Source organism: Emiliania huxleyi, assembly GCF_000372725.1.
Source record: "Emiliania huxleyi CCMP1516 unplaced genomic scaffold EMIHUscaffold_98, whole genome shotgun sequence".
NCBI classification, from domain to species: domain Eukaryota; phylum Haptophyta; order Isochrysidales; family Noelaerhabdaceae; genus Emiliania; species Emiliania huxleyi.
The window spans coordinates 49252-75073 of record NW_005194754.1 but is presented as its reverse complement, the minus strand read 5'-3'; the positions used below and the strand labels follow the sequence as shown (position 1 = coordinate 75073).

At 64.9% G+C, this 25822-nt stretch overlaps 6 protein-coding genes across 6 annotated transcripts in view; 4 read left to right on the top strand and 2 right to left on the bottom strand.

Moving 5' to 3' along the window:
• Nucleotides 1–25: 25 nt before the first annotated feature.
• On the top strand, nt 26–1184 carry EMIHUDRAFT_69328 (hypothetical protein; the record flags this gene model as incomplete). Its single annotated transcript, XM_005756229.1, has 4 exons — nt 26–435; nt 491–745; nt 806–906; nt 937–1184. Coding segments are annotated over 4 exons (1014 nt in total), but the record flags the coding sequence as incomplete, so codon positions are not given.
• Nucleotides 1185–1349: 165 nt separating this feature from the next.
• On the top strand, nt 1350–1772 carry EMIHUDRAFT_47445 (hypothetical protein; the record flags this gene model as incomplete). The annotated part of the gene is made up of 1 exon (XM_005756228.1): nt 1350–1772. A coding segment is annotated over one exon (423 nt), but the record flags the coding sequence as incomplete, so codon positions are not given.
• A 550-nt stretch (nt 1773–2322) lies between these two features.
• On the bottom strand, nt 2323–4469 carry EMIHUDRAFT_51576 (hypothetical protein; the record flags this gene model as incomplete). Its single annotated transcript, XM_005756227.1, has 5 exons — nt 2323–2773; nt 2848–2996; nt 3236–3396; nt 3535–3612; nt 3782–4469. Coding segments are annotated over 5 exons (1527 nt in total), but the record flags the coding sequence as incomplete, so codon positions are not given.
• Nucleotides 4470–10759: 6290 nt separating this feature from the next.
• EMIHUDRAFT_221620 (hypothetical protein) lies at nt 10760–13993 on the bottom strand (the record flags this gene model as incomplete). The annotated part of the gene is made up of 2 exons (XM_005756226.1): nt 10760–10923; nt 11080–13993. 2 exons carry the CDS (start codon nt 13991–13993, stop codon nt 10760–10762), a joined length of 3078 nt encoding a protein of 1025 aa, XP_005756283.1.
• Nucleotides 13994–16347: 2354 nt separating this feature from the next.
• EMIHUDRAFT_439321 (hypothetical protein) lies at nt 16348–17375 on the top strand. Its single transcript, XM_005756225.1, has 3 exons — nt 16348–16517; nt 16581–16771; nt 16846–17375. Exons 1-3 carry the CDS (start codon nt 16389–16391, stop codon nt 17210–17212), a joined length of 687 nt encoding a protein of 228 aa, XP_005756282.1. The 5' UTR covers nt 16348–16388; the 3' UTR covers nt 17213–17375.
• A 6501-nt stretch (nt 17376–23876) lies between these two features.
• Nucleotides 23877–25822, top strand: part of EMIHUDRAFT_107983 (hypothetical protein) — a gene marked incomplete at both ends in the record, with an annotated part of 25110 nt that continues 23164 nt past the window's right edge. Inside the window, 5 exons of the mRNA XM_005756224.1 lie at nt 23877–24349; nt 24453–24546; nt 24720–24770; nt 24851–24990; nt 25693–25779. Coding sequence (XP_005756281.1) covers nt 23877–24349; nt 24453–24546; nt 24720–24770; nt 24851–24990; nt 25693–25779 — 845 coding nt within the window. The remainder of the gene's footprint in view (nt 24350–24452; nt 24547–24719; nt 24771–24850; nt 24991–25692; nt 25780–25822) is intronic.

Sequence of the window (25822 nt, the reverse complement as noted above, 5' to 3'; positions counted from 1 at the left end):
TGTGTGTTCGGCGAAATTGGACCCGATGGCGCAACGTTTGCTGTTTAGGCACGGCTCCCTGGTGCGACCGGCGGCGGCCGCCGCGTGCGCGTGTGGGCTCGCACTGCAGCAGAGGTCAGAGCCATCAAACTCGCTGTTTGCTTCGAAACCGAGCTTCGATGCTGTCGAGCCCGAGAAGAAGCTAGCTCAGTACGAGATGGGTGCAGAGCTGGGGCAGGGCGCGTTTGGGGTGGTCAAGATTGCGACCAAGTCGGGAGTGCAGTACGCACTCAAGATTGTGAAGAAGCGCTCCAAATTGTGCGACGCGATGGCAGAGAAGGAAGCGGAGCTCCTTCGCGCTGTCAGCCCTCACGACAACATCGTTGGGCTCGTTGATGCGTTTGAGCTGCCGACCGAGTACGCCTTCGTGATGGACCTCGCGCGGGGCGGCGAGGCGTGCGCCCATCTCCTGCACTGCAGCGCTTTTGGCCTCCTGGCCTGGATGAGCGAGCTCCCGTGTGCAGGTCTTCGACCGTATCTGTGACAACGGGCCCTTCTCCGAGCGTGCGGCTGCAGACGTGGTGCGCCAGGTGGCGCTCGCGCTCGACCACGCGAACAAGCGAGGGGTTTGCCACCGCGACATCAAGCCAGAGAACCTGCTGCTTACGGACGGCTCGGACAAAGCCAACGTCAAGCTCTGCGACTTTGGCTGCGCTGCTTTCATCCCAAAGGACCAGCCGGTGACTGGCCGCTGGGGCACTGCCGGGTGCGCGCCGGAACTCCTCTGTGCCAGCTTGCAACTGCTGAGCCCAAACCACGGCCACAGGTACATGGCGCCCGAGGTGATCCGCGGCGATGGCTACGGACCGGCGGTCGACTCCTTCTCTCTCGGCGCGCCCCTCCTCGCGCTCCTCGCTGTCCACTCCCGTCCTTGACGCCGACCATCACTCGCCCCAGGTGTGCTCCTGTTCATCCTCCTCGGCGGCTACAACCCATTCGACCCGGGCGGCGACTCTGCCGACCCTGTCATCGAAAAGAGGGTCCTCAGTAATCAGTGGGCGTTTGATCCCGAATGCTTCGGCAGCGTGTCAAAGGAGGCGAAAGACCTCATCACCAAGCTGCTTTCAACCGCGCCCGAGAGGCGCCCCACCTCGAGCGACCTGTTGGCCAATAAATGGGTGATGGGAAACGCGTCAGCAGCGCCGCTGCCCGCTTCGGACAAGAGGCTCAAGATGTTCAACGACTTGCGCCGCTCATGGCGCGCCGCGATCGGCGCCATTGAGCTCATTACCATCCTGCCGACCGCCGCGGACAAGGACCAGTTGAAGCTGCGCACCTTCCAGAGCACCAACCCGGACTATGACCCGAAGAAACCGCTCAGTCCAGATGCCCTCGCAGAGCTCCGCGTCTCGTTCGACTCGTTCGACACGGCCAACAGCGGGACCATCTCGATGGCGGAGCTCCTCTCCAAATTCAAAGCGCTCGGCGCCAGCGAGGAGGAGGCGAACGGGGTGATGGAGCTCATCGACTCGCACCACACCGGCGACATAAGCTTCGACGAGTTTGCTAGCGCAATCGGGCCTCTGATGGCATCCCGAAAGTCGAGCGCCCTCAAGCGAGCATTCGACCGATTCGACACCGACGGCTCGGGGAAGATTGACAGGAACGAGCTCCGAAGCATGCTCGTCAAGCTCGGCTGGAATGCGGACGACACGAAAGTGGACGAGATGATGCGTATAGCAGACCAGACCGGAGACGGTCAAATATCCTTCGATGAGTTCAAGACGCTGCTGGATTGCGAGGCCGCACAGAAGCGCATGGATAGCAAGACGGCCTCTTGACCGAGAGAACTATAAACCTGTGTATGTGGCCCCCGCACGATGCAGCCTGCATGACACCTTTTTGGCACCCGGGGCCCCCTCTGGCGGCCGTGGCCCGGGGCGTCCCTCCTGGCAGTGTTGCTTTGCTCTGAAGGGGGAGCTCTTGGTCCGGGTGCGTGTGACATGTTTGGTCTTCGAATCTCTCTTTTTTAAGATTTTCATATACAACAAAAGCTTGCGCGCGGCGCGCGCCGCTCTCCGCGTGTGTGGCTGCCGCCGCCCGACGCGGCCGTGGCGCCGTGCGCGGCACTTCGCGCGGCGGCGGGGCGCGACAAAACTCAAAGGCAGGGACAGAGGAGAAAGGCAGCGCCCACGCATCTTCAGCGCAGCATCAACACGACAAGGTGTCGGACGCTTGCGCCGTCAACCGTAGATAGACGGAGGTGCAAGCGAGAGCGCACACCAATGGGGATCAAAAGTCGTACAGCCCTGGTCCGGCGCCGGCGCCGCTCGCGCTCGGAGCGCCTTTGCGCGGGCCTCTGCTGCCGCCGCCGCCGCCGCCGCCGCCGCCGAGCGCCGCCATCTTCTCGAGCGCAGCCGGCACCTTCTGGCCGGCGTCCCGGAGGATGGCGACGAGCGGCGCCGCAACCTTGATGTCGGCGGAGGTGATGAAGGAGACGGCGATGCCTTTCGAGCCGGCGCGGCCGGTGCGGCCGATGCGGTGGATGTAGTCCTCGATTCGCGGCGGGAACTCGAAGTTGATGACCATGCGGACGTCCTTGATGTCGAGGCCGCGCGCGGCGACGTCCGTCGCGACGAGGATGGGCGCGCGGCCCGAGCGGAAGTCGGCGAGCATCCGCTCTCTCTCCCGCTGCTCCTTGTCGCCGTGCATCGCGTTGCAGCCGATCTGGCGCGAGAGGGCGCGCTGCAGCGCGTCGCACGAGCGCTTGGTGGAGCAGAAGATGAGTACGCGCCTGAGGGCTCGGCGGCGGCCGGGGTCGGCAGGGCAGAGGCGGCCGGCGAGGGGAGGCTGGCGGCGGCGGCGCACGAGGCGGCGGGCAGCGTGTTGATCTGCGAGATGAGGTGCACGTCCTTCTCGCGCCCCTCGGAGACCGTGATGATGCGCTGCTCGACGTCGCGGTTGGCGGTAAGCTTCTCCTCGGCGCCGCCAATCATCACCTGCGGCGCTGCGCGGCTCTCTGGGTATGGTATGGAGACCTCCCTGCGCTGCGCGGCTCGGCGACACGCACACCCCACTGCTCGCTGCGCCTCCTCCTCCTGCCCGGCGGCGGCTGGCACGGCTTCTCCGGTCCATCTCCGGTCCATCTCCGGGCTACCTCTCAGCTCTCTCCGGCGGCGCCTGGCACGGCTCTCGCTGGAACTCGGAGGCGAGCCGTCGCACCTCGCGCGGCCAAGTCGCCTGCAGAGCTCTCAACAGGGGTCAGGGAGGGTGCCGCCTGCGGCGCCGCCCCTCGCGCGGAGCAGGCCGCCGTGTACATGAGCGACTGGTACCCGCGCGGCACGCGCGCCATGATGGTCCGGATCTGCGGCTCGAAGCCCATGTCGAGCATCCGGTCCGCCTGCTCGCAGGTGGCGGCTGGGGGGCGCGGCTCACGGCCTCGACGGGCGCGCGTCTCGGGCCCCGGCGTGCCTCGTCCATCACCACGTACTTGACCTCGCTCAGCCGCACCTGCGGGACGTGTCATGGACGTGTCATGGACGTGTCCAGCGCCACCTACTCGCATCGGCCGCACCTGGCCCGACTCGAGAAAGTCGTTGAGGCGGCCGGGGGTGCAGATGATCAGCAGCGCGCCTGCGGGGCGTGCCGCGGGGCGAGCCGTCGGAGGGTGTGCCGCGGACGCGTGTCGTGGACGTGCCGTGGACGTGTCGTGGACGTGTCGTGGACGTGTCGTGGACGTGTCGTGGGCGTGTGGTGCACGCGTCGCGGGGCTCGGGTTGGGGCAGCAGCCGCGCTCCCCGACGCAGCTCCGCGAGTTGCCCTCCCTTGGGCGCGCCGCCGTACAGGCAGACAGAGCGGATGCCGGAGGAGCGGCCGAAGCGCTCGCACTCCGACTGAATCTGCGTCGCCAGCTCGCGCGTCGGCGCCATCACCAGCGCGAATGGGTCGGGAGAGTTGCGCCGGCCGCCGCCGATGATCTGCACAAAGGCAGGCGCGAGGAAGGCGAGGGTCTTGCCGCTGCCCGTCTTGGCGATGCCGACGACATCGCGGCCCTGCATCGCGGGCGCCCACGAGGCCGCCTGGATCGGGCTCGGGCGCGCAAAGCCGGCGCGCTCGATCTCGCTCATCATGGACGCCGGAAGCCGGGCGGCGGCAAAGGTGAGCAGCGGCGGCGGGCAGCCGGGCGAGAGGGTGACCTCGTTGTCACGGAGCCAAGCGGCTGCCTCGCTGCCGTCGCCACTCGCCGCCGCACTCGCGCCGCCACCGCCGCCGCCACCGCCGCCGCCGCCGCCGCCGCCGCCGCCGCCGCCGCCGCCGCCGCCTCCACTGCTGCCGCCACCGCCACCGCCACTGCCGCCGCCGCCGCCGCCGCCGATACTGCCGCTCACCGCAGGCGCGGGGCGGTCCCAGGACACCTCGTCGGTTTTAGTGTTCCAGAAGTAGACCTTTCCACTCGCTTCGTCGGCCACCTCCTCCCAGTCGGGGGGCAGCGCAGAAGCCATGCCGCACCCGGACAGCGCGGACGAATTGTTGGGGTAGCGGTTGTGCTCGTGCCCTGCCCCTTCGCGCCAGCGCGCTCCCTCCCCTGCCTCGCCTTTTGCAAAATCCTCGTGAATGAGCGTTTGTTTTGTCTGTCCTCGACCCAGCCTGGAGTTTCCCTTTCCTTTTTGCCCTTTTGTCATGGTGCTTAATGCGATTCTCCTTTCTGCTGTAGGCCCAGCCGACTCCGCAGCGGCGTTTGTTCTTTTGAAAGCTGCACGGCGGAGTTGCCAACGACTGCGTGGGGGGGGGCCGGTTGTCTCCTGACCTGTGTCTCCCGACCAAATGCTGTCGCTGACGCTGACCGCCGCGCAGCTCGCCCTCGTCTCGAGCTTTATCGCCGCGCCTTGCTCTCGCGAAGGGAAGCTCGTCTCGCGAGCGGCGTTGTGTCTCGCAAGCGCCGGCGATCGCCTGCCTCTCCTCGACCCGCTCTCAGACGAGCTTCCCTTCCCATTCCCGACGCCGCCGCTACCCGGCGCGACGGAGCAACGGGAGGTGCTCCGTTTCACCTTTGACCGGCCCGTTTACCGGCGGCTCTGCCAGGCGGCCGAGGAGGCCGAGGAGAGGCTGCTCGGCATGTGCGTGCAGGCGGGTCAGGCGCCGCTGGCCGCCACGCTATCGCTCACGCCGCGTGGATTGGCGACGGAGGGCGCGGTGGGCGTCGCCGTGCGGCTGCTCGACCTGCAGACGCCGCAGCCCGGCGAGCAGCGCGCGCTCCTCAATCGCGACGGCATCGAGCCGCCCACGACAGCGAGGGTCGAGGCCGCGTTTCGCTTCCGTGTCGATGCAATAGTCTCCACCTTCCCCTTCGCGTCCGGCACGGTGACTCCATTTGGCGACGCGCCGCCCGCGGACGCCGCCGAGGCGGGGCGGGCGGCGGCGCTAGAGGCGGAGGTCGAGGAGGCGCTGGGAGAGCTGTGCGGCGACACGCCGGAGGAAGAGGTGGGCTCTCTGGCGAGCCTGCTGCGGGCGCACCGGCTTCGCGTCGAGCGTGGCGAGTACCCGAGTCAGGCGGCGCGGTGGGAGCACTTCTCGCTCTCGCTCTGCGCTCTCCTCGCGCTCGACCACGCGGACGCCGTCGCGGCGGTCGCGAGCACGGCAGCGTCGGAGCGGCTCGAGCTGCTCCTTCGCCACCTGCGCGAGCTGCAGGCCGGCGCGCCGACGCCGCGCGGATCGGGCGCCGCCGGCTTTCCAGAGGCGGTGCGCGCGGTGCTGAGTGGCGGCAGCTTTTCGCCCATCGACATCCCGCTCCGGGGCGACGCGGCCGAGCCGCCGACCGAGCTGCCGGACGGCGCGCGGCTGGAGTACTGGTGGAATGAAGAGTGGGGGTGGTGCGCCGCGACGGTCGTGCGCAGGCTCCGAGTCGGCGAGGGCGACAGCGCCGCCATCGTACACACGCTCTGCTTTGACTCTGACGGCTCGTGGGAGGACTGCGCGCTGGACTTTTCGGACGGGGGGCGCCGCTGGCGACCGCTGCAGTCGCCGACATGAACACGATGTTAGAGAGCTTATACCTTGAGAATGTGCTGTTCCTCTAGAAAAAAAGAAACAAACGTTCGCACCGATTCCTTTCTGTTCTCTTTTTTACCCACCTCACAGTACTCAGTACGGCTACGGGGTGTGGACCCTGAGGAGTTGACCAGGGGTTGTGCGCTGGGCCCTCCTGCTCGGCTCCAGCCAGTAGACAAGTCTTGTCATCAACAGAGTAGATGGATCTGACCTCGGGGCCGATGTGACCAAGCGCTGGTAGCGTGGTTTTACCTCACACCCACGGTCTCACAGTGTGCCGGCAGTCGCCGAGCAGTGTCGCTCACACAAGCCGCAGCACAAGTGACTGAGGGCCAGTGAGGGCGAGCCCATCGCTGTCACAGCTGTGGCAGCCGCACAGTAGGCTGTGTCAACTGTGCAGAGTGTGTGAGCAGCAGAGGAGCTGCTCTCCAGGCTTCTGTCGCAAAGAGCTGCATGCCACCGAAAGCGCTGTCGAGGTTCGCCGAGCGCGGCGAAATCCGGGGACGCCGTCACCGACGAGCGCGTTGGACTTTTCACTCCGGACAAAGACGGGGACACCGCGGACGGTGCGGGGTGTGTCCCCGTCATAGCGGCGAGGCGCCGGACGGTCTGTGGCGAAGTGGGTCGTCCCCGGATTTCCTGATTCTAGAGAGGTGTCCGTTTTTATTTATGACCGCGCAAGATATAAAGGGTGGCTAAGGGCTCTGCCCGCAAGGCGCCCGCGTCGCAGACGCGGTACCATTGACAAATCTGCAATATACCCCCACACGAGCAAATAGCAAAATCCGAATACCGTGCACGAATCCGGCGATGTGCCAACAATATACCTACAGGCGATGTGGGACGCAAGCCTTCAGCTGGTGCCAAGACATTCGTAAAATTGAAGCCGAGAACGTCCGCCAAATCCGTGCTAGGGAAAGCTGATCGAGCCCAGCGTGCCCGCGGCCGCCTCCCGCGCAGCACCGCCGCTGGGGACGACACGCTGCGGAATCGGATCGAGCCCATGCACCGGGCAAAGAAGGACGCTGCAGAAGCGGTTGGAGAGGCAGCCGGCGTCTGCCGTCACAACGAGTCCCAGCGCTGGTTGGACATGCGCGTCGGCTCGCCCGAGGACTGCTGTCGTGACCCTCCCGTCGTGCCGCAGCCTCCGACGAGCTCTGCAACCGAGGAGAGTGAGGGTGCGCCTCCCCTCACTGCTGGCCTGGCTGCGCACCGCCCCACAAAGCACCCCCTCGAGCATCTCTACAAGTACAAGTACAAGGGCGACCTTCTCCAAGTCGTCAACGCGCCCGGCGGCTCCGGCAAGACTTTAGCCTTGGCCACCCTCCTTGCGGAGCAGGAGGAGATCCGCTCTCGGTCGGCAACGTGGCAGCTAGTCGCGGGACTCGGTAGTTGTGACCCCCCTGAGTGAGGACAGGAGAGAGAGAGCTTTTGTGGTGTTGGTGTACGCAATAACGGGACAGGGTAGTCGTTCTCTCTAGCTCCCCTTCTAGCTCTTAGCATGAGCTGCGCCCTGTGTCCGACCCCTTTTGCGCAGCAACACCTTAAACTTTTAGGCCCTCCAAATTCGGGTCGGAGCGTAGCGGAGTGGGCGGCCCCGAGTTTGAGAAAGGGCGACGGACGCTTGCGTCCTAGCCTCCAACAACGCCTCCCCGGCGCAGAGGGGCCCCCGGAGGAATGCTCAACCGCTCCTTCCACGCCGCTTGCGGCGGTCCTATTCCCAGCTCCGCTAATAAAATAAATAAATAAAACGGACACACCAAACAAGGGGTGGGAGAAGGACAGGGTCCCCACCTGCACGAGCATCGCATTTTTATTTATTTATTCCTTTTTGTAAAATCCTTTTTGTGACACGTCGCGCGAGGCTGTGCTGTAAAAAGTGTAACTGCTGAAGGTGAGCGATGGCGATCGCCCATCCGGAGCCGGCAGGTTCGATCGTGAATGCGGTTTTTGCTGTCGGGTGGCAAATTGCCCGTGGCGAAGGGCCGGGTGCACAGCCCGTGGATGCACGCTTCTTCAATCACGTGCGGCACCTTTCCGAGCGTTGCAACTCGGTCGATGACTGGCAGCAGCTGCACACAGTCCTGCTCAGCGTTGCCGCCGACGGGTCGCGCGACAAAACACCTCTCTACCTGCTGCAACTGGCGGGCGGCGGCGACGACGTGGGGTCGGCGATGCAGCCGCGGCAGCGACGTTCACGCGCGTTGCAGCCTGGCGTCGGTCGAGGGAGCGAGGAGCAGAGGGGTCGAGGGAGTGAGGAGCAGCGAGCCACGCGTAAACGATCGCAGAAGCCTGTTGACTCCGCCGAGCGGCAGAAGCGGCGAGGGCGCCTTCAGCAACTCCTCCTTGGAGCAGCTGAGGCAAAACCAGGCGAGCAGAAAGAACTTACCCAGCGGGTGCTGAGTGACGCGACTGCGGCAGAGACGGAGGCCAGGTTGGAGAGGGAGGAGATGGCGCAGGAGCTAAGTGTGGCGATGAGGAAGTGCCTTCGGGCCGCCGCTCGTCAGATTGCTCGTGCTCGGGAGGAGGGCGCGGAGGAGGGCGCGCGGAAGGCAGCGCAGCGGCACAGCGAGCCGGAGGTGGCAGAGACGTCCTTTGTGGAGGACACGCTACGATCCGGACAAGCTCGGGCTACAGCCGTGGCTTCCGGTCGCGCAAGGCTCAGCACCGACTCGGATGTTTCGCGCGTGGATGATGCGGTCTCCTCAAAGGACTTGACGGCCCTCGCGGCCCTCCTTGAGTCGCCCCACGAAGACGTGGCAGTCAAGGCCGCGCTCGCCGTCGGGACGCTCTGCGCGCGAGACGAGGCGATGCAGCTGGAGCTGGCTGCGCTAAATGGCCTGTCGCGCATCGCTGCCCTCCTTGGAGCCCCATTCTCGGAGCGAGGCGTGCTCGACCTCACACTCGTCCTCAAGGCGCTCTGCGCCAACCAGTCGCACCACCCTCGGCTACTCGAACAGTTTGTCCAGGCTGAAGGGCCGCGTCTCCTCATCACACACGTCGGCAGCGTCTCACCCGGGGCCGGCAGCAGTGAACGGCAGCAGGCTACTCTTGAAGTCATCCGCTCCCTCAGCGGCCACCCGCCCGCCCGCACTGCTCTTGTCGCCGCCGGAGTCATACCACGCCTTCTCCGCCACTTGGCACCTGCCTCGCCGTTGACATTAGCTTCCCCGGCGGCAGCGGCGATCGCAGCAATATCGTGCGATCCAGGCTGTGCAGAAGTGCTCCTCAAGGCGCAGGCGCTGCCAGCGATGGTCCAGTGCCTTGCCCGGGGGCCCGCTGCGGACGCAGCCGTCTCCAGTGCCGCCGCAATCGCCCGCATGGCCGCCCTCCGCCCAGAAGCGCAGCAGCGGGCGCGGGACGCCGGGGCAATCGATGCGTTGCTCCCGTTGCTCGACGGCGGATTTTCCACGAACCTTCCCGCGCGCGCCGGCGCCGAGGCAGGAGCTGAGGCAGTTTGCACGCTATTGCGCGGGTCTAGGCTCTCGGCGACCAGCTTGGGGCAGGCGGGAGGTCTCCAAACCGTCGCGGGCATCATCTCGCAAGAGGACGCGCCAGCGAAGCTCACCGCGGCAGCCATCGAGACGATCTCGCTGGCCGCAGGCCTAGACGCGTTTTGTCGCGCCGAGGTTGTTAGACTTGGGGTACCTTCCGTACTCGTTACGCGCGTCAACGATCGGTCGAAGCGAGTCGCGTCGCTCGCTGCCGCTACTCTCGGCACCCTCTCAGCGTTGGGCGATGAATCCCTCGCTCGCTCCGTCTCGGCCGCAGTTGCCACTGGAGGCGGGCTGCCCCGCTTGGTCGAGCAGCTGGGCTCGGACGACTGGACTGTGCGATCACGCGCCGCGACGCTCCTCGACGGCGCCGTAATGCGCGCGGACGCCGACACCCGCCGCTCTCTGGTGGAAATGGGCGCGATACCGAAGTTAGTCTGCATTCTTCGCGGTGGTCCACAGGCGGAGGGGCTGGAAGCGGCGCTCGGCGCTATCGAGGCACTCTCCGATGGGATTCCTGAGGCGCAAGACTCAGCACGTGAGCATGGCGTGCTGCCCTTGCTCTCGCCGCTCCTCGACCGGGATGCGACGCCGGCGGATATCCGCGACAACAGCCTCTTGGCCTTGCGCGCACTGGTGGACGGCAACGACCAAAGTGTGGCGGCAGCGAGAGAGGCGGGGTTGGCTGAGGGCGCACTCTCATCGCTCGACGACGGCGGTGACTCGGAATGCGCTCTGCTGGTCATCCACGCTCTCACGTCCCTTGGCTTCCGTGAGCTACACACCCAGATCGCGCTTGTGAGCGGAGCCAACCATCGTGCCGGCGATCGAGGGACACGCACTGGTGCACTCAAGACGGCCTGGGCTCGGCTATAACCTCCCCCAACTTTGTGAGAGAGTTGAGAGACCGGAGAGAGAGTGTGACGGCTGGCGCGACATGCGACGATGCGAGATGCGAACACACTCACAGAACACAGGGTTACCGATATTAAACTCGGGGTTGCTCCGTGGAGAGGTCGGTGCTCATGTGTATTGAGAGGGTTTCCGCGCCGCACGCGGCGGGAGGCCCGGGATCCCAGAATATTAGTACGCGGCAAAAAGGGGCGAGACGCGAGGGGAGCCGCGCGCGCTAGAGCCGCGATACACACATCAAATATCGTGCGCTTTTGTGGCCCGGCCGCTCCTCCACAAAAAGTCTCAAAGGCACATGCACTCATGCACATGCGCGTGCATCTCCTTTAGTAGGTGCTATCGTGGTGAGCGCCGGTCGCAGGCTCGGGGAACGCTGGGCTGGTGGGCAGACCGCCACCTGGCTCCGACGTCTGAAGCGGCTTTCCGTGCTCACCGCCACCGTACAGCTCACCACAGCTGTCGTCGGGGAAGCTCGTGGTGTCCAACATGGCTGTTCCCCGGTTTTCGTGGACCGTTCGGAGCACATTAGCACGTCGGGAAAGGCAGCCGCGCCCGATACTGCGGTCGCCGCGGCGGCGGCCGCTGGCTCCACGGGCGCCGCCGCGGTCGACGCTATCGCCGCCCCTATCGCCTGGCCTCTCTGCACGTTGGCGCGCCTGCGACTTGGCGAGTACTCGTTCCTCGATGATGTCGGGGAGCACATCCTTTCGTGTTATCATGCCGACGACCTGCTCGCGACAGTCGACCACTGGGAGATGGCGCAGGCCGAGGCCACCGAAGAGTCTGTAGACGCGGTGAAGGGGCATTAGTTCGTTTGCCAAGAAGGGGCATGGATCCATGAAAGGCCTCAAGTCCAAGAGTTGGTCGCGGTCTTCATCCGAGATGTGCAGCGACGAGACGGGCGCGTCCTCGCCAGCAGCGTTGCCGCTCCCGGACGCGACGAAGGCAAGCTTATCATTGATCGGAACGGCGAGGCCCAGCACCTCGTACTCCCACGCACGCGAGCTGATCAGAAAGAGCAGGTGTCGCCTCAGAATGAGACCACTGAAGAAGGTGCACTGGTTGGATCGGCCGGTATCGACGACTGGGAATCCCGAATGCCGGCATCGACGCAGGACGGCCAGGAGATCGCCCACGCGCTCGACCTCGCGCAGCACGATCACCTTGTCAGACATGACGTCGCGCGCGGTGAGCAGAGCGAGCTCGTGCGGCGGCTCCTCCTCGAGAAAGGGCAGCCGCTGCGCGTGCATCATGCCGTCGTCGAACGACGGCGCGAGGAGATCGGCCGAAATCTTGGAGACGGCGAGCGTGAACATGAGCGGCAGGAGCGCGCCCACGTCGTGAGTCACCTCGACGAGGATTGCGGCAAGGGTGATGGTCATTCGTGTCACCCCGCAGAGGACCGCAGCGGCGCCCATCAGCGCGAACCGCCCCGGGTCGCTGTCATCCGGAAACACCTCGCCGAGGAGACGCCCCATGGCTGCGCCGATGGTGAGCGCGGGAATAAAGTTGCCTGCCGGAACCGCGATGCCGAACACGAGGACCGCGATCACGGTGTAGAGAGCGAGCAGGATGCCCAAGGCGGATGGCGTGACCTCAACCTCGGTGCGCTGCAGCAAGTGCTTTATCAGACCCTCCTGTGGCGAGAGGAAGAGCGTGGCCAGCTCATTGTACTCCCCCTCCTCGCACCAGTGCTGGACAAAAACAAGCCCACCGCCTGCGCCCGCCAGCCTCCGCCCGCGGGACGTGGCGGGGAGCTCTTGCAGCATGCGGTCCGTGGCGGTTGCATTTGTGCCCCCGCCGTAGCAGGACGACTCGGGTGGGCAGGCCGTGCAATCTGAGAAGGCGCCCGCCCAGTAGAACGTGCAAAACGCAATCGTCGACCAGAGAAGAGCGTCGAGCACCTTCAAGCGCGGGCGCCCGCCCAGAAGGCGGATGCGTGAAGAGACACCGAAGATCACCGCTCGTGTGTAGAGCGAGCCGACAATGCCACCGACAATGCCGATCACGACCAGCCAGCCAAAATCCGAGTACCCGTAATTGTGGCTACCCTCGGCGTCCAGGCCGATGATGAAGCTATCGGTGATGAGCGCCTGGTTGACGACCGCCGTGTCCCCGGGCTGTCCCTCCGCGATCCCATCCGACCCATCGACGTACAGGCGAATGAATGTATTGAAGGTGTAGGCTGCAATCACGACGCAAAAGAAGGAGCGCCAAGTGAGCGAAGCAGACCAGTGGGAGCATACCTCTTCAAAGGCGTAGAGGATCCCGCCTAATGGCGCGTTGAATGCGGCAGCAACACCCGCCGCACAGCCCATCCCTATCCAGGTGCGCTGGCGACTCGGCAGGCCGAGGAGCAGGCGTGGCATCGGGCGAACGCGCAGGCGGGAGAGGGTCGCCGCGACAATCGCACCCGTGTGAACCATCGGACCCTCGCGGCCAAGCGGCAAGCCTGTCGAGACGATCAGAGTGATGCCGACGACCTTTGCGATGAGGGTCCGTACCGAAAGAAGGTCGTTCACGCGCGTGCCATTGAGGTAAGCCTTGAGCGGCGGGAGACCCGACATGGCAGCTCGCGGTGCGAGTGTAGTTAGCAGTGCGGCGGCCAGGACCAGTCCCAGGTTGACGCCGAGGTATGCAAAAAAGGCAGCGGTTGGGCGCGCCTCCGTTTCCGCGCAGGCCTGTCCGCACGGCCACATCACACGTTCGACGAGCTGCTTACGGCCTTCGTAGATCCACGACTCTGTGAGCGTGATAAGGGTGGAGATAGAGCCGAGGATGAAGCCGATGGCAAGCGTGAGCGCAAACGAAACAAGCACGAGGGCGAAGCCTGAGGATTCGGAATCGTCGGCACGCAGCTCTAGATGTACCTTGGACTCCTCGTCCTCAAACTGGAGCGATTCGAACTGCGACGACTCCCTCTCGAAGCTTCCAACACGAATCCGGGGCTCCTCGCAGCGCGGAGCTGCCGCAAAATTGGCCGCCGCGTCAATCTCGCAGAGCGTTGCCCCCCCAGAGTCACTCGCCGCCGCCCGTCGGCGACCAGCGTCGGCGTGCGCCATCGCGTCTCCGCCGAGCGACCTCCTGCGCGCAACCAGCAAAGGTGGTTCGTCGGTGGTGTCGACGTCGTCGTCGTCAGGCGCGCGCGGAGAGGACGGGGAGTCGTGCGCCATGCTCCGAGAGTGCTGCCCGCGCCGCACGCGATCGAGCCTCTCGAGGACAGAGAGCTTGTGATGGGCGATCCGGTACTCGGCTCGCCGCTCAAGCTCCTGCTGCTCCTCTTCGTACGAGATTATCGTCGCGTCCGCCCGGATGGCCTCTGAGGACGACGCCGAGTTGCTCTGTGGCGGAGGCGGCGTGGAGGAGCGGCTGGGACCGCCTCGGTCAGCGAGGCGGAGCTCGCGGAGGTTGGCGAACGGCGCCAGCAGCGGCGATGCCTGGAGCTCGACCGGCACAAGTGTAGCCGCGACTGGCTCCGCCGAGGGCGTCTGAGTCAGAGGACTACTGTCGGCAGCTGCATCCAATGGCAGCGGTGCAACGAGCGCCGTTCCAATGATCATGGGAGAGGGCTGCCTGCTGAGTGGTCGCGTCCCCGACGGCTCTTGGCGCGGCATGCGCACCGTGTGGCCACTCACAATGGTCTCATCGTCGCTCATCCGCCGCGGCGGGGGGCTACTGCGATGCACGCCGCGGCGGGGGGCTACTGCGATGCAGTATAGCTGACGCTGACGGTGCACACGGGCGCGCTCTCGACGTTGCCCAAAGTAGTGTCGGTATGCCCCCTTTCACGCACGGCCGACTTCGTTTCTCGAGTTGGGGATTTTTCTTTTTTCAGCCGAACATAGGGAATTGCGATTCCGAAGGGTTCCTTGGGGTTTAGTGCACCACTTAACCGATCGCCTGCGCAAGAGCACGACGCTCAGCGGGCTCATACTACTATGCCTTCGTCTTTCTCTTATCGCACACGGTTACGCACGCAACGGGCTTTGCGACGACGGGCGCTACATGCCGACGCCTGAGTCTTCCCCGGGCGTCGTCGAGGTCCTCGTGTTGTCTAACGACCCGCATGAGCACTTCGTGCTTCGGCTTCGTCCCACCGCCTCTATCGACGAGCTCAAGGCTTCGCTCCGTCGCCGATGTGGCAGCTCGGCGCACCACATGCGGATTCTCTCCGAGAACGGGACACGCGAGTTGGCTGACAAGTCCACACTTTCGCAAAATGGGCTCGACGCTCCCGAGCCGACTGCGGTACGTCTTGAGCTGTGTGAGGCCTCGACCGCCAGCGGCAAGACCTGGGCGAGCCTCGCTGCGGAGTGGGGCGCCAAAGCGTCACACTTCTTGGGCCTCTCGATTTTGCAAAGGCCAAGTGATGCCGAAGCCGCCGCGGTGAGAATTCAGAGCCAAGCACGTCGAAGGCTAGAGGTTGGTCGAGCTTTTGCACTGGCGCTGCAACGCGTCTGCGAGTCGACAGAGGCCAGGGCGGCGAGGCGCATACAGCAGGCGGCAAGGTCACGCATGTGTGGGCGATGCAATGGCGGCGTGGTGCAGTCACAGCGTTCGTGGATTGAGCAGCAGATGCGAGACGACTCTTTGCCGAAGAGCCCCTTTGAGGAGCCGATTGTCATCGGCTTGCTCGAAAAGCAAACCCGATTCAAAGCGATGTGCGGAGGCCTGCAGTTCATCCTCTGGCAGCCTCGGTTTGTGCACGTGACCCCCACAGAGCTATGCTACCAGCGCATCGACCACCGCACCCGTTCGCCGCGCGGCAAGCTGACGCGGGTGCCGCTTGACGCGCTGCGCTGTATTCACGTGCTCGACGGCGCACCCACAGTGCTAGTGCTAGAGCACAAGGGCGCCGCGCCCACAACCTTCCGCTTCAACGCGCCCTCCGCGTGCGTGTCGTGGTGCGAAGCTCTCTGCGCGGCTGCCGGATGCTCCGCGGCGCAACGATGCGCGTCGCCGCCGGCATCAAGTACGTTGTCCTAGTGTGTCCGTGAGGTGTGCGATTTCTTCCGCCTTGAGGAAAGTTATTTTCCTAAAAAGAAAGTCGAGCGGGCGGAAGTGCTCAGTGCGGTAGATGGTCAGCTCGAGGCGCGTGAGCCGGACTTGTGAGCCGGACCACCCCCTCTTGTTTCCTGCGTTGTTGAGCCAGGACTCAACATACTCGGGCTGTCCACTTTGTGATTTTTGGGTCAAAATCGTCCCGATTTCATAATGTTCGTTCGTACGTGCATCCGCGGCGCCCAGCGCGGTGCCAGCGGCTCCCATACCTCTAAGAGGCCACCCACCTCCGTATAGACCCTTATATCCGCGGTTTACGCCCAATAGAGGCAGCTGCAAGAGGGCCCGGACGGGCACTGCGGCACACACTGCTCGCTGCTCGGCCATGCGGGAGCGTCTGGTGATGCCGCCCCTGCGCGGGCGGGGGCGTCTCGCTCGGCAGCAACTGCGCCGCGCAGCGCAGGTTCGAGGGTCGCGGTGGTTGGGTGCACTGGAAGACGTAGCGGTCGAGAAAGCGCTCAGCGACCGCTACGTCTCGAGGATGGAGCCGTCGCGCGGACCCGACCGGCCGACCGGCAGTAGCAGCAGGCGCCGGAGGGCGCGGGAGGCAGCGGCGACACCTCGGGCCAGAAGCGCGAGCCCTAGGCTGGTGAGGGGGCCCGCTCATGCGTAAACGGCTCTGGGACTTAGCTAAATCGCGCATCGAAATCGGGACGATTTTGCCAGGGCACCGTCACAAGGTGGCCGTCCCAAACTGTCACTCCCCTTTCTCCCGGCCGGGGTGGGGCGCGCGCGGGGGCGGCGGGTGTGCGGGATGTCTGTGAGCCCGAGAGCGATATGCCATGTCCGCCTTGCGTTGTTTTCAATAAATCGAAGGCAAAGTTCAAAAAAGAAAGTAACCCACGCCCCGCGCCTCGCGGGCGTTCCTTGCCGCAGCACGCGGCCTTCGTCCCAATGAAGGTGCTGGTCGGCGTCACACTCTTCATCGCCCTTTTTACGGGTCTGCTCACGTGGTTGCACGCACAGATGCACGGGCTCTTCAGTCCGCTTCAGTTTGCGCTCGCCGCGTTTTGCGTGCTGAATGCAACTTACTCCAGCGCCAGAGGCGTGCTCCGTCTCCTCGCTTAGGTCCAGGTCCTCCTGTAGGCATGGATCTGCGTGTGCGAGATTGCTCTCTTCCGCCACAGCGCCGCCATCCAGCGCAGGTACGAGGAGCACAGCGCAAAGCTCGGCGAGGGCAAGCTGCCGCCTGTCTTTCTGTTTGAAGACGTCGGGCTGCTCAAGATGCTCTCCGTCTTCGTACCGTCCGAGTACGTCGGCACCGCGATGTGGGCAACGTGAGTCCGCCAGACGCCCGCTGCCGATGCCCATCACAACGCTCGGCGAGCCCGTGGCCCGGCGGCTCGCACAGGTATGCCGCGCTCGACCCAAGCTACGCGGACCAGGCCTCGTTTGGCTTCTGCGTCGACGTGGGAAACGGCTTCACCACGCTGGTGCCGTCGGTCCTCTTCGCAGTCAGCATCACTTCGCCGCTCCTCGACGCGCGCCACCTCGGCATGCTCGGCCTGGTCATGTTTTGGCAGGAGTTTTACGGCACCTGCGTCTACTTCTTCCAGTACTTCTTCAACGGCCGCTTCCGCCGCTCGCCTCGCGCGCATACCCTGGGCATTGTTGTGCCGGCCAATGGTATCTGGATGGCACTGCCCGCGCTCGGCATGTGGGCGTCCGCGAGGCTTGTCCTCGACGGCAGCTACGCGGCCTTTGGCCACGCCACATAGCGGCGAGCGAACCCGGTTTTCCTGTTACACTCGTTCATTTATTACAAACGCACGTCATTCGTCATTCTCGCACGAAGCCGCTATCGCACTTCCAAACAAGTTTACCCCTGTCTAGCAAGCGAGCGGTCATGCTGAACACGCATTTAGACTTCCGCCCCCTGGAGGCTGGTGAGTGGTGTGGAGTGTGGAGAGGTGGGGAGCCCCGCCTCACGCCTCAGCCGGTCAGCCCTCTCTCCCACCTGTGAGCCATGCTGTGAGCTGTGTGTCTCCCTCCCCCACCTCGCCGCCTGCCAAATCCCCGCGGCCGTCTGCGCCTGAGTATGACTCCGAGCGCGCGACTTTTCCGACGCTGAGGCGCGGCATATAGGGTGGCAGGGGTGTTCTACACGACGCGCAGTGCAGCAGGCTGTGATGCAATGCGGCTATGGCGACGACCTCTTCCAGGCGTGGAGTACGGCAAACGGACTTGCCGGAGAAGGTGGTGGCTATGACTTTGGACCTTTGCGAGAGGTGGCGAGCGGAGCAAGAGCTGTGTAGGCGTGTCCAGGTGCTCGGCGATCGAGACTGCGGTCGCCGAGAACGAGAAAGACGAAAGGAAGATGGTGGTCCATGTGGCGGCGTTGAAGTTGGAAATTTCGTTGAGATTGTTCGCCAGGATCGTCTCATCCTTGTTGGCATAGTACTTGATCTCGATGTTGAAGACGCACGCCTCGATGTCGGGCAGCACTGTCACGTCCCAGAGCGGCACATCAAATTTAGCCGCGTAGGCGCGCTGCACCTCGGGCGCCGTGGTGGCCCACTCTGGGAGCGGGTAGCTCGCAATCTCCTGCTCGTCGTCGCCCGTCCCGAAGGGGATGTCCGCCGTGCCGCAGTCGAAGCTGATGGTCTGCTTGATGACATGCCAAGTCGCGTCGTACCGGTAGTCTGCGGCCACCGCCATCGGGATGTCGTAGTACGTGAGGTGGAACTGCGAGAAGTTGCCGTTGTTGACCCACTGGTAGATTCGCACGCCCTGGACCACGCCCGAGTTAGCGTCGCGCCCCGTCGGCTGTCCGTCCGCCTCGTACGTCGGGAACCCGGCCATCCGCTTGGTCAGGTGCTGCCAGTTCATCGTGAAGGCGTTGCCCTCGCCGGCGGGCAGCGGCCCGACCACCATGCCGGCGGTGCAGCACTCTAGCCACGCCCAGTCAAACATGCCTACGCCCTGCGAGTAGTAGTAGGCGTCCTTGCCAAACGCGTCATTCTCTACACCCTCGGCAGACAGGTCTGAGAGGAAGTAGTCCTTGCCCGCCATCGGGCCGGTCGCCGTCAGCTTCATCTGGATGGTGCCGGCCGAGCCTGCGAGTGCGGCATGAGGGGCGTGAGCCGCGGGACACGAGGGGCGCGGCGCGGTGGCAAGGAGGGCGGTTGGAGGGAGGCTTCAGACCGTCCCACGGCTGGTCGACGAAGTAGAAGGCGAAGATGTTGCCGTCGCTGTCCTTGAGCGCGAAGAGCGACACCATGTTCCACACCTCTTGCCAGTATCCGGGGTCGTCGTCGGGGTCGGGAGGCGTGACGTAGGGACCCTTGTACACAAACATGTTCGCGGAGAGCATGTACGGGTAGCAGTACGCGTAGAAGAGGACCGCGCCGGAGGCGCGAACCACCTGCGCTGTCGGGTAGTACTTGACCGGCGGCCCGACTTCCGACAGAGCAGCCTCCGCCGCGGACTCGGTCACGGCGTCGGAGAACGTTTTAGGACCCCCATTGTTGGTGTAGTGCCAATCGCCGCGGACCAGCTGCTCGTTGTCCCAGAAATAAGTGGAGTAGGTCTCTGTGTCTGCCGGGATCGGGTCGCCCGCCTTCAGGCCCACGGCGAGGTTCGCAGGGATGGTGAGCGCCGGGTGCCACGAGGGCATGATGTCGGCGAAGTGGACCGGGCGCTCCTGGTTGTAGTGGCCAGTGAAGGGGGCGGCCTCACCGCCCCACATCCACTTGCAGCACACGCCACCGGCCGGAGGCGCATCCGGGTTAGGCGGCGGCGGGGAAGGCGGCGGCGGGGCGGGCGGCGGCGGAGAAGGCGGCGGCATGGGCTCCGAGTTTGGCGGCGGCGGCGACGACGGGGGCGGCGGCGTCGGCGGCGGAGGCGAAGGTGGCGGCCCAATGCAGAGTTCGGGAAGCGCGGTTCCGGCGAAGAGGAAGGCGCGACCGTAACCGGGCTCGGCGTCGGCGGCGTTGGGTGAGACCGTGTATTCTACCGTGAAGGAAGAGGTGCCGGCCGGGTAAGTGACGCACGCGAACTTGGGCAGGGTGTAGCGGAGCGGGTTGTTCGCCAGTTGTACTCGGAAGCCGCCAGACTCGGGGGGGTAGATGCCAGCGGCGACACCGCTGCCACCGATCTCATCCGGAGTGCAGGTGAGGGTGTTGTCAATGTTGCCCGGCGGGCGCTGGCCGCCCGACGTCCCCGTGCCCGGGCACGTGTTGTAGTCTTGGCAGGAGATTGGTTCGGTGATCGTATCGGTGGGGGCGAAGCCAGGGAAGACCTCGTAGAATGCGTGCGGATTGTCGCTGCCTCGGCCCTCCTGAATGCCAACGACCTTGATGCAGGTGTCAACGTCGTCACCGGACACGAGAACGGGGCCGGCGGCAGCGCCTGTGGTGACCTCGAGGTAGCCAGTCGTGGTGACGGCATCATTGCCAGTGGAGGGGCAGATGTAGTCTGAGATCAGGTCACTCGGATCGGCTTTGGGCTGACCGTGCATGAAGTGCTCGCTGATGCCGCACGTACGCAGAGTTTCCGAGAGGTATGCGCCAGGACACGAGAACGGGTAGGTCGTCGGGAGCGGGTCGACGGCGTCGGCGCCGCCGCACGGCCCCGTGTCCATGTCAAAGAAGCAAAAGTCGAAGTCTGCCCGGGGGGGGGGGGGGGGGGGTGCTGAGCAGGAAGCATGGGCGCGCCGGCGGGCGTCGGGCGAGTGTTACACCGTAGTCAATCGTGAAGGGCGTGTCTGTCCCCGTCGCGACGAACTCGTACCGGAACGTGGTGGTGGTCTCGGATGCCATGCTGATTTGGGGGAAGACCGCGTCCACAGCCCGGCCGTTCTGGTGGCTGTCCCACGGCATGTAGAAGCTCGTGTTGGTCACCTTGAGATCGACGATCGTGGGCGGATTCCCAGTGCCATCGAAGATTCTGCCGACTCCAACCAGCTGCATGTACTGGTCCGCTGGATCAAAGTCAACGTTGGAGCACTGGCAGCCGCAGCCGCACGGCGCGCCCGCTGGCTTGGGGCAGACTTCGCCATAGCACATCCCTGTCCCGCCGCAGGTATTTGGGAAGCAATCTGCAGCAGCACCATGGGCGCCGGTGAATCCTCCCGGGAAGCCGCCGAGCTTGTTGTAGTCATCGCCGATGTCGTCGGTGGCGAAGTCGAGGACCAGCCCCTGTAGGTTGGACTCGGGGAAGCCAAGCCCCGGGCAGAGGTCAGCGAATTCACTCGCGAGCGAGGGCGGCGTCAGCGCCAGCAGCAGCAGCAGCCTCGGCGGCGGCATATGTCGAGACAACCTGCCCGCGAAGTATCGGACCCGGGAGCGCCCGCCGTGCCCTTTTCGAGTGAAAGAGCCCGCTGTCCAGAACCGTTACGATCCTCGAGGGCCACGTATTCTCACTTCAGATGCCTGTGGTACGTAGCACTTTAGTGAGAACGAGTGTCTTGTGAGTTTGTGTGTCTGTGTGTCGCTCGCGCGTGTCGTCGTCTCCTGTCCCGCGTCGTCCACCCATACCGCGTTGGTGTCCAGTCCGAGCCAGACTGTTCTTCACCTTTCTATATACCTAACCTAACCTAGAACGACCTCGATTTACGACCTTTTCTTTTTTCGGGCCACTCCCTTCTTGAGTTCTTGTGAGAGACGTCACATTCATCTCCTGAGTAGAGTGTAGATTTCTGAAAACCAACAAGAAATCCCGCCTGTCATAGTCAGGTCGAGGGAGGGAGGGTGTAGATAGAGGATGTAGAGTGTAGAGTGCTATAGAGCTGTAGAGATGTAGAGCGCTCTGGAGCGCTGTAGAGCTGTAGAGCTCTACATCCGCCGCGTGACGAACTGCGTGCGTTGTTAGAGCGATGTAGAGCGCGATTTTGCTGTAGAGTTTGTTGTAGAGGCGGTCTACAGCCAAACGGCCGGTGTCTATCTGAAGGATGAAGTTACTTCAGGAAGTAAGTATTCACTGCACTATAGCACGGGCTCGCACCCCCCAACCGCTTACTAGGAACCCCTCGCCTTATTGTTTGGCCCCCCCAGGCCACACACAGACCTCTAGACCGGTCACTGGGGCCGACAATTAGGGTTCAAACACGCCCGGGAGACAGCCCAAACACAGTACTTCATAGTTACTTCTGCGGCATTCTGGCGCACATGTCGGCCGAGCGCGCGCCCCCTGCTGCCGGCAAACGGTCTCCTGAGAGCCCTCCTACACCCTTGCCACCCCCCCAGCCCAAGACATCATCGAGGTCTGGAATGCGCGCGCCGTCAGGCTGCTCGTCGTCGTCGGGCTCACCCGCAGCAGCAGGTGCAGCCGCCGCAGGAGCCTCCGCAGGCGAAGGCGCAGCGGCTGGGGCGGCTCTGCCGCCGCGCCGATGCGGCGGGAGGAGCTCGACACCGAGCTGGGGGCCGACCCGCACGAGGTCATCATCGGCGGTTCCATACTCCGCTTGCACGACCGGCGGCGGCAACGTGCTTGGGCCAGCTGCACCTGGGGCCGGCGCCCACTGCAGCCTTGTGGAAGCTGCTGCTGCGAGTAGTGCCGCCGCTGGGCCCGGCGCCGCCGCGGCGGCAGCGGGCTTCTTTCCCTTTGCACGCTTTGGGGGCATCTGACGCTCGACCCGACCCGGTCACGGTCGCAGTCAAAGCTGTCACGGGTCAGCGAGTCAACGACATGGTGACGACACGATCGAAGGCTCGAATCGAAGGCGAAGCATGAAGCCCCGCAAGGCGCTACCGCGCCTCAAGGCGCGCCTCTGCCGCACGCGCTCACATCATGCACCGCGAGCCGGGACGTGCCGTCCGTTTCAGTCCATCGCGCCATCGCCCGCCGACAACAGTTTGAGCATGATGATCTCCGCCGTTGCTCCGTTTCTTTATTCACGCCTTCACGCGGTGCAGGCGCCCCCGACTGTACTGAGCGCACCCCCCACCGTCCCCTGCCAGCCAGGCCCAAGCACGCCGCAGGCTCCGGTGAGGCCGCCTGGGGAGCGCAGGAGGTCTCTTCGCCTCCGCGACCAAGTGCACGATACGCCTGGCGTACACAAGTCCAAGAACAAGCCCCGGCGGGCGCGGTGGAGCTCCTACACCGACTCCGACGGTGACCACCACTCCTCAGAGCACAGAGGAGTATTAGGGAGCGAGTCCGCTCCAGTCCAGGTCTGCCCTGTGTCTAGGGAGCTGTGGGCGGGGGCTAGGGGCCATTGCAGGCGCGGGGCGGGGATAGTTACTTCTCGAAGTAAGTAGTTACTTCAGGAAGTAACTCCTTCAGATAGACACCGGGAAGGCAGTGACTCAAAGAGGTCGAGTCGCTCTAATCTCTAATTTGGGGTGTCTCCGAGCTTACTGGAGCTCTGATGGACAGCCCTGACTCACGGCCTGACTATCACTGACACTGACACACAGAGAGTCAATCTGACGGGACACACAACTAGAGCTGTTTAACGTTGGGAGTGACGAGGGGTGAGGGGACGGATCATGTCTCACACCAAGATCGTGCAGGGCGGGGACACATGAAAAGAAAGAACGTACAACCCAAAAGAGGGATGGGAGGACGGCACGCCGCCACCACACAGGGATTTCACTGACTGGAAGGAAGGAAGGTGTGTTGCTAACCGTCGCCCACCCTTGCTTGGGCGTCTGCCTCTTCCTATCTCTCTTCGCAGTCCCTCGCCGATTCTTCGCTGCAACCTTCATGCCACCTCGCGGTCGTCCCACTCTCGTCGTTCTCCCTCCTATAAAGAAAGAAAGAACGCAACAACCCAAGCCGCGAGGGATGGGAGGAGGACAGGGTCCCCACCTGCACGAGCAGGATCCTTGGAAGGACGATCAGGGACAACACGGGGGAACGGGAGTGGGGAGCGCATCTCTCTCCTATCAACGGTGACCCGCGGGACTTTTTCACGAAACTCTAAACCATCAGCTTGGGCACCATCAGCTTGGGCACCATCAGCGGTTTGGTTGGTGTCGTGAGTGCTTGCAGCCGCGAGTGCAGCACCGTTTGTGACTCCCATGGATGCAGTTGGGTGGGGCACGGTGTGCTGGGGGGGCGGTCCGGTGCACCACAACAGCCTCCCCGGCTGACCCCCATCCAGTTTCGACACCTCCATCCATCCTGAGACCTGACTGACCGACCGTGGAACCCCAACTTCAACCGGTCATATCTCGGGCGGACTGGCACCTCAGGAGCTCATCCTGGGCGGTTTGGGGGAGTCGCGGGGGTGTAATTGAAGGTGGTAAAAAGAGTTTTGCACCGCCGCTTAACCCAGGGAAAAGAAAAGAAAGAAAGAAAACAGACAACCCAAGGGAGGGATGGGAGAACGGCACGCCGCCAGCTTAACCCAGGGGCGTCCCTGGCAGAACCAAAGTGAATTCTCCCCGCCTGTGGCGCGCCCAGTGGCGACGCCGCGACTCGCTGCGGCAACCAGACATGCAGCTCCTAATCGCATCGTGCGCCTCGCACCGGCTCGCGCATCGACGATGTGCGATCCACATGGAGGCGGCGCCCGGCCGAGATCTCTCCTTCCGGGTGCGCGAGGCGTTGCTCGATGCCGAGGAGCAGCCCTACACTGTCTGGTCGGAGCCTGGCTCGGACCGTCCACTGCGGGCAAATCTGGACCTCCTTGTCTTTCGCGGGCGCACACTCGCGCGGCGCGGCGACAAAGACGGGGCTCGCGCCACCTACCTCCGCTGCGTCGCACTCGACCCGCTGGACGGCCGCGGGTGGCTCGCCCTCGGGCGCCTTAGCGAGCGCGATGGCGACCCGGACGCCGCGATCGCGATGATCGAGCGCGGCCTCGCGCACAACGCGGGCAACGCCTACCTCTTGCAGGCCGCGGAGCGCCCTCTCCCTCCTCCTCTTCCCCACGCCAGCACTCGCCCGCCTCGTGTGTCAGGCGGCCGGTGCGATCCAGGAGAGGCGGGGCAGCACGGACGAGGCGCTCGATCTCTACGCGCGCGCCCTGCGCAGCGACCCTCGCCACGCCCCCTCCTGGGTCTCGGCCAGCCTGCTGCTGCAGCGCCGCCGCAAGGAGGGCGCCGCCCGCCGCTGCCTCGACCTGGCGCTCGCCTGCGCGCCTCGCTCATACTACGTGTGGCAGGTGAGCGGCTAGGGGAGTGGAGGTGCGGGAGCGGGGGAGGGTGAGTCGCTAGTAGCCACTCCGTGCGGCTCGCGCACTGCGTGCGGCGGTGAGCCGGCCTCCTCTCGGACCGCCTCGTCAGACCGCCTCGTCTGGCCGCCTCGCCACCGCTCAGCTGCGCCTCCTCCGCCCAGGTGAGCGGACAGTGGCACCGGCGGCAAGGCCAGCTCTCGAGCGCCCGCGAGGTGTCGCTCGCTGCGGCTGGAGACGGGCTAGTGCACGGTGAACTCATTGCGCGTTCACTGTGATCATCGACTGTGACCAGGCCTTCCGCCGCTCGCTGCAGCTCAACGGCGCCAACGTCGCGACGCTGCACGCGTGGGGCGTGCTCGAGTGGCGGTGCGGGCACACCGACCTGGCGGCGACGCTCTTCCAACAGGGGCTGCACATCCAGCCGCACAACAAGTACCTCCTCCAGTCGTGGGCTTGCATGGAGGCTGGGCGGCGAAGCCTCTCCCGCCTTTCAGCCCCGAGAGCCCCGGCCGCACCCTTGCCTTTGCCCAACCAGGCGCGCTGTGGCTCCGCAGCGAGCGCCTCGCGCCTCTTCGCGGTCGCGGCGAGGAGACGAGCCGCGGGCCTTCCGCGACCCTCCCACGACCCTTCTCGGACCCTTCCTGCAGGCCGCGGCGAGGAAGCAGTCTGCGGACGGCGCCGTGTGGCAGGCCCTCTATCTCCCCGTATCTTCCCATGTCTCCCCATGTCTCCCCATATCTCCCTGTATCTGCGGACGGCGCCGTGTGGCAGGCCCTCTATCTCCCCGTATCTCCCCGTATCTCCCCATGTCTCCCCATATCTCCCCATATCTCCCTGTATCTGCGGACCGTGTGGCAGGGCCTCTCGCTCCCGCCGAGGACATCTCCCCATATCTCCCCATATCTCCCCATATCTCCCCATATCTCCCGCCGAGGAGATATGCCCGCCGCACGCCCCTCACGCGTCTGTGCGGCGCGGCAGGCGAGGGGGATGCACTACCGCGCGCAGGGAGACGTCGAGAGGGCGCGGCGCGCCTTCGCCACCGGCTGCAGCCTCGAGCCGACGCACGCTTCACCCTCTGCCGCGGGCGGGGCTGGGGAGGCGTGCATGACGTGTCCGGGACCCGTCCCTCAGGCACACGCCGCTCTTTCACGCGTGGGGCTCGATGGAGGCGGAGGTCTCCAACGTCACCGCCGCGAGGGCGATCTTCCAGCGAGGCGTGTGCGGGAGCGGACCCCCCCCCCCCCCCCGGGAGGACCAAACA

Coding starts and splice junctions, on each gene's coding strand:
- EMIHUDRAFT_439321 (XM_005756225.1), top strand. CDS start 16,389: ATGAAGGTGCTGGTCGGCGTCACACTCTTCATCGCCCTTTTTACGGGT. Junction 16,518..16,580: donor CCGCGTTTTGCGTGCTGAAT/GCAACTTACTCC, acceptor GTCCTCCTGTAG/GCATGGATCTGCGTGTGCGA. Junction 16,772..16,845: donor GGCACCGCGATGTGGGCAAC/GTGAGTCCGCCA, acceptor CGGCTCGCACAG/GTATGCCGCGCTCGACCCAA.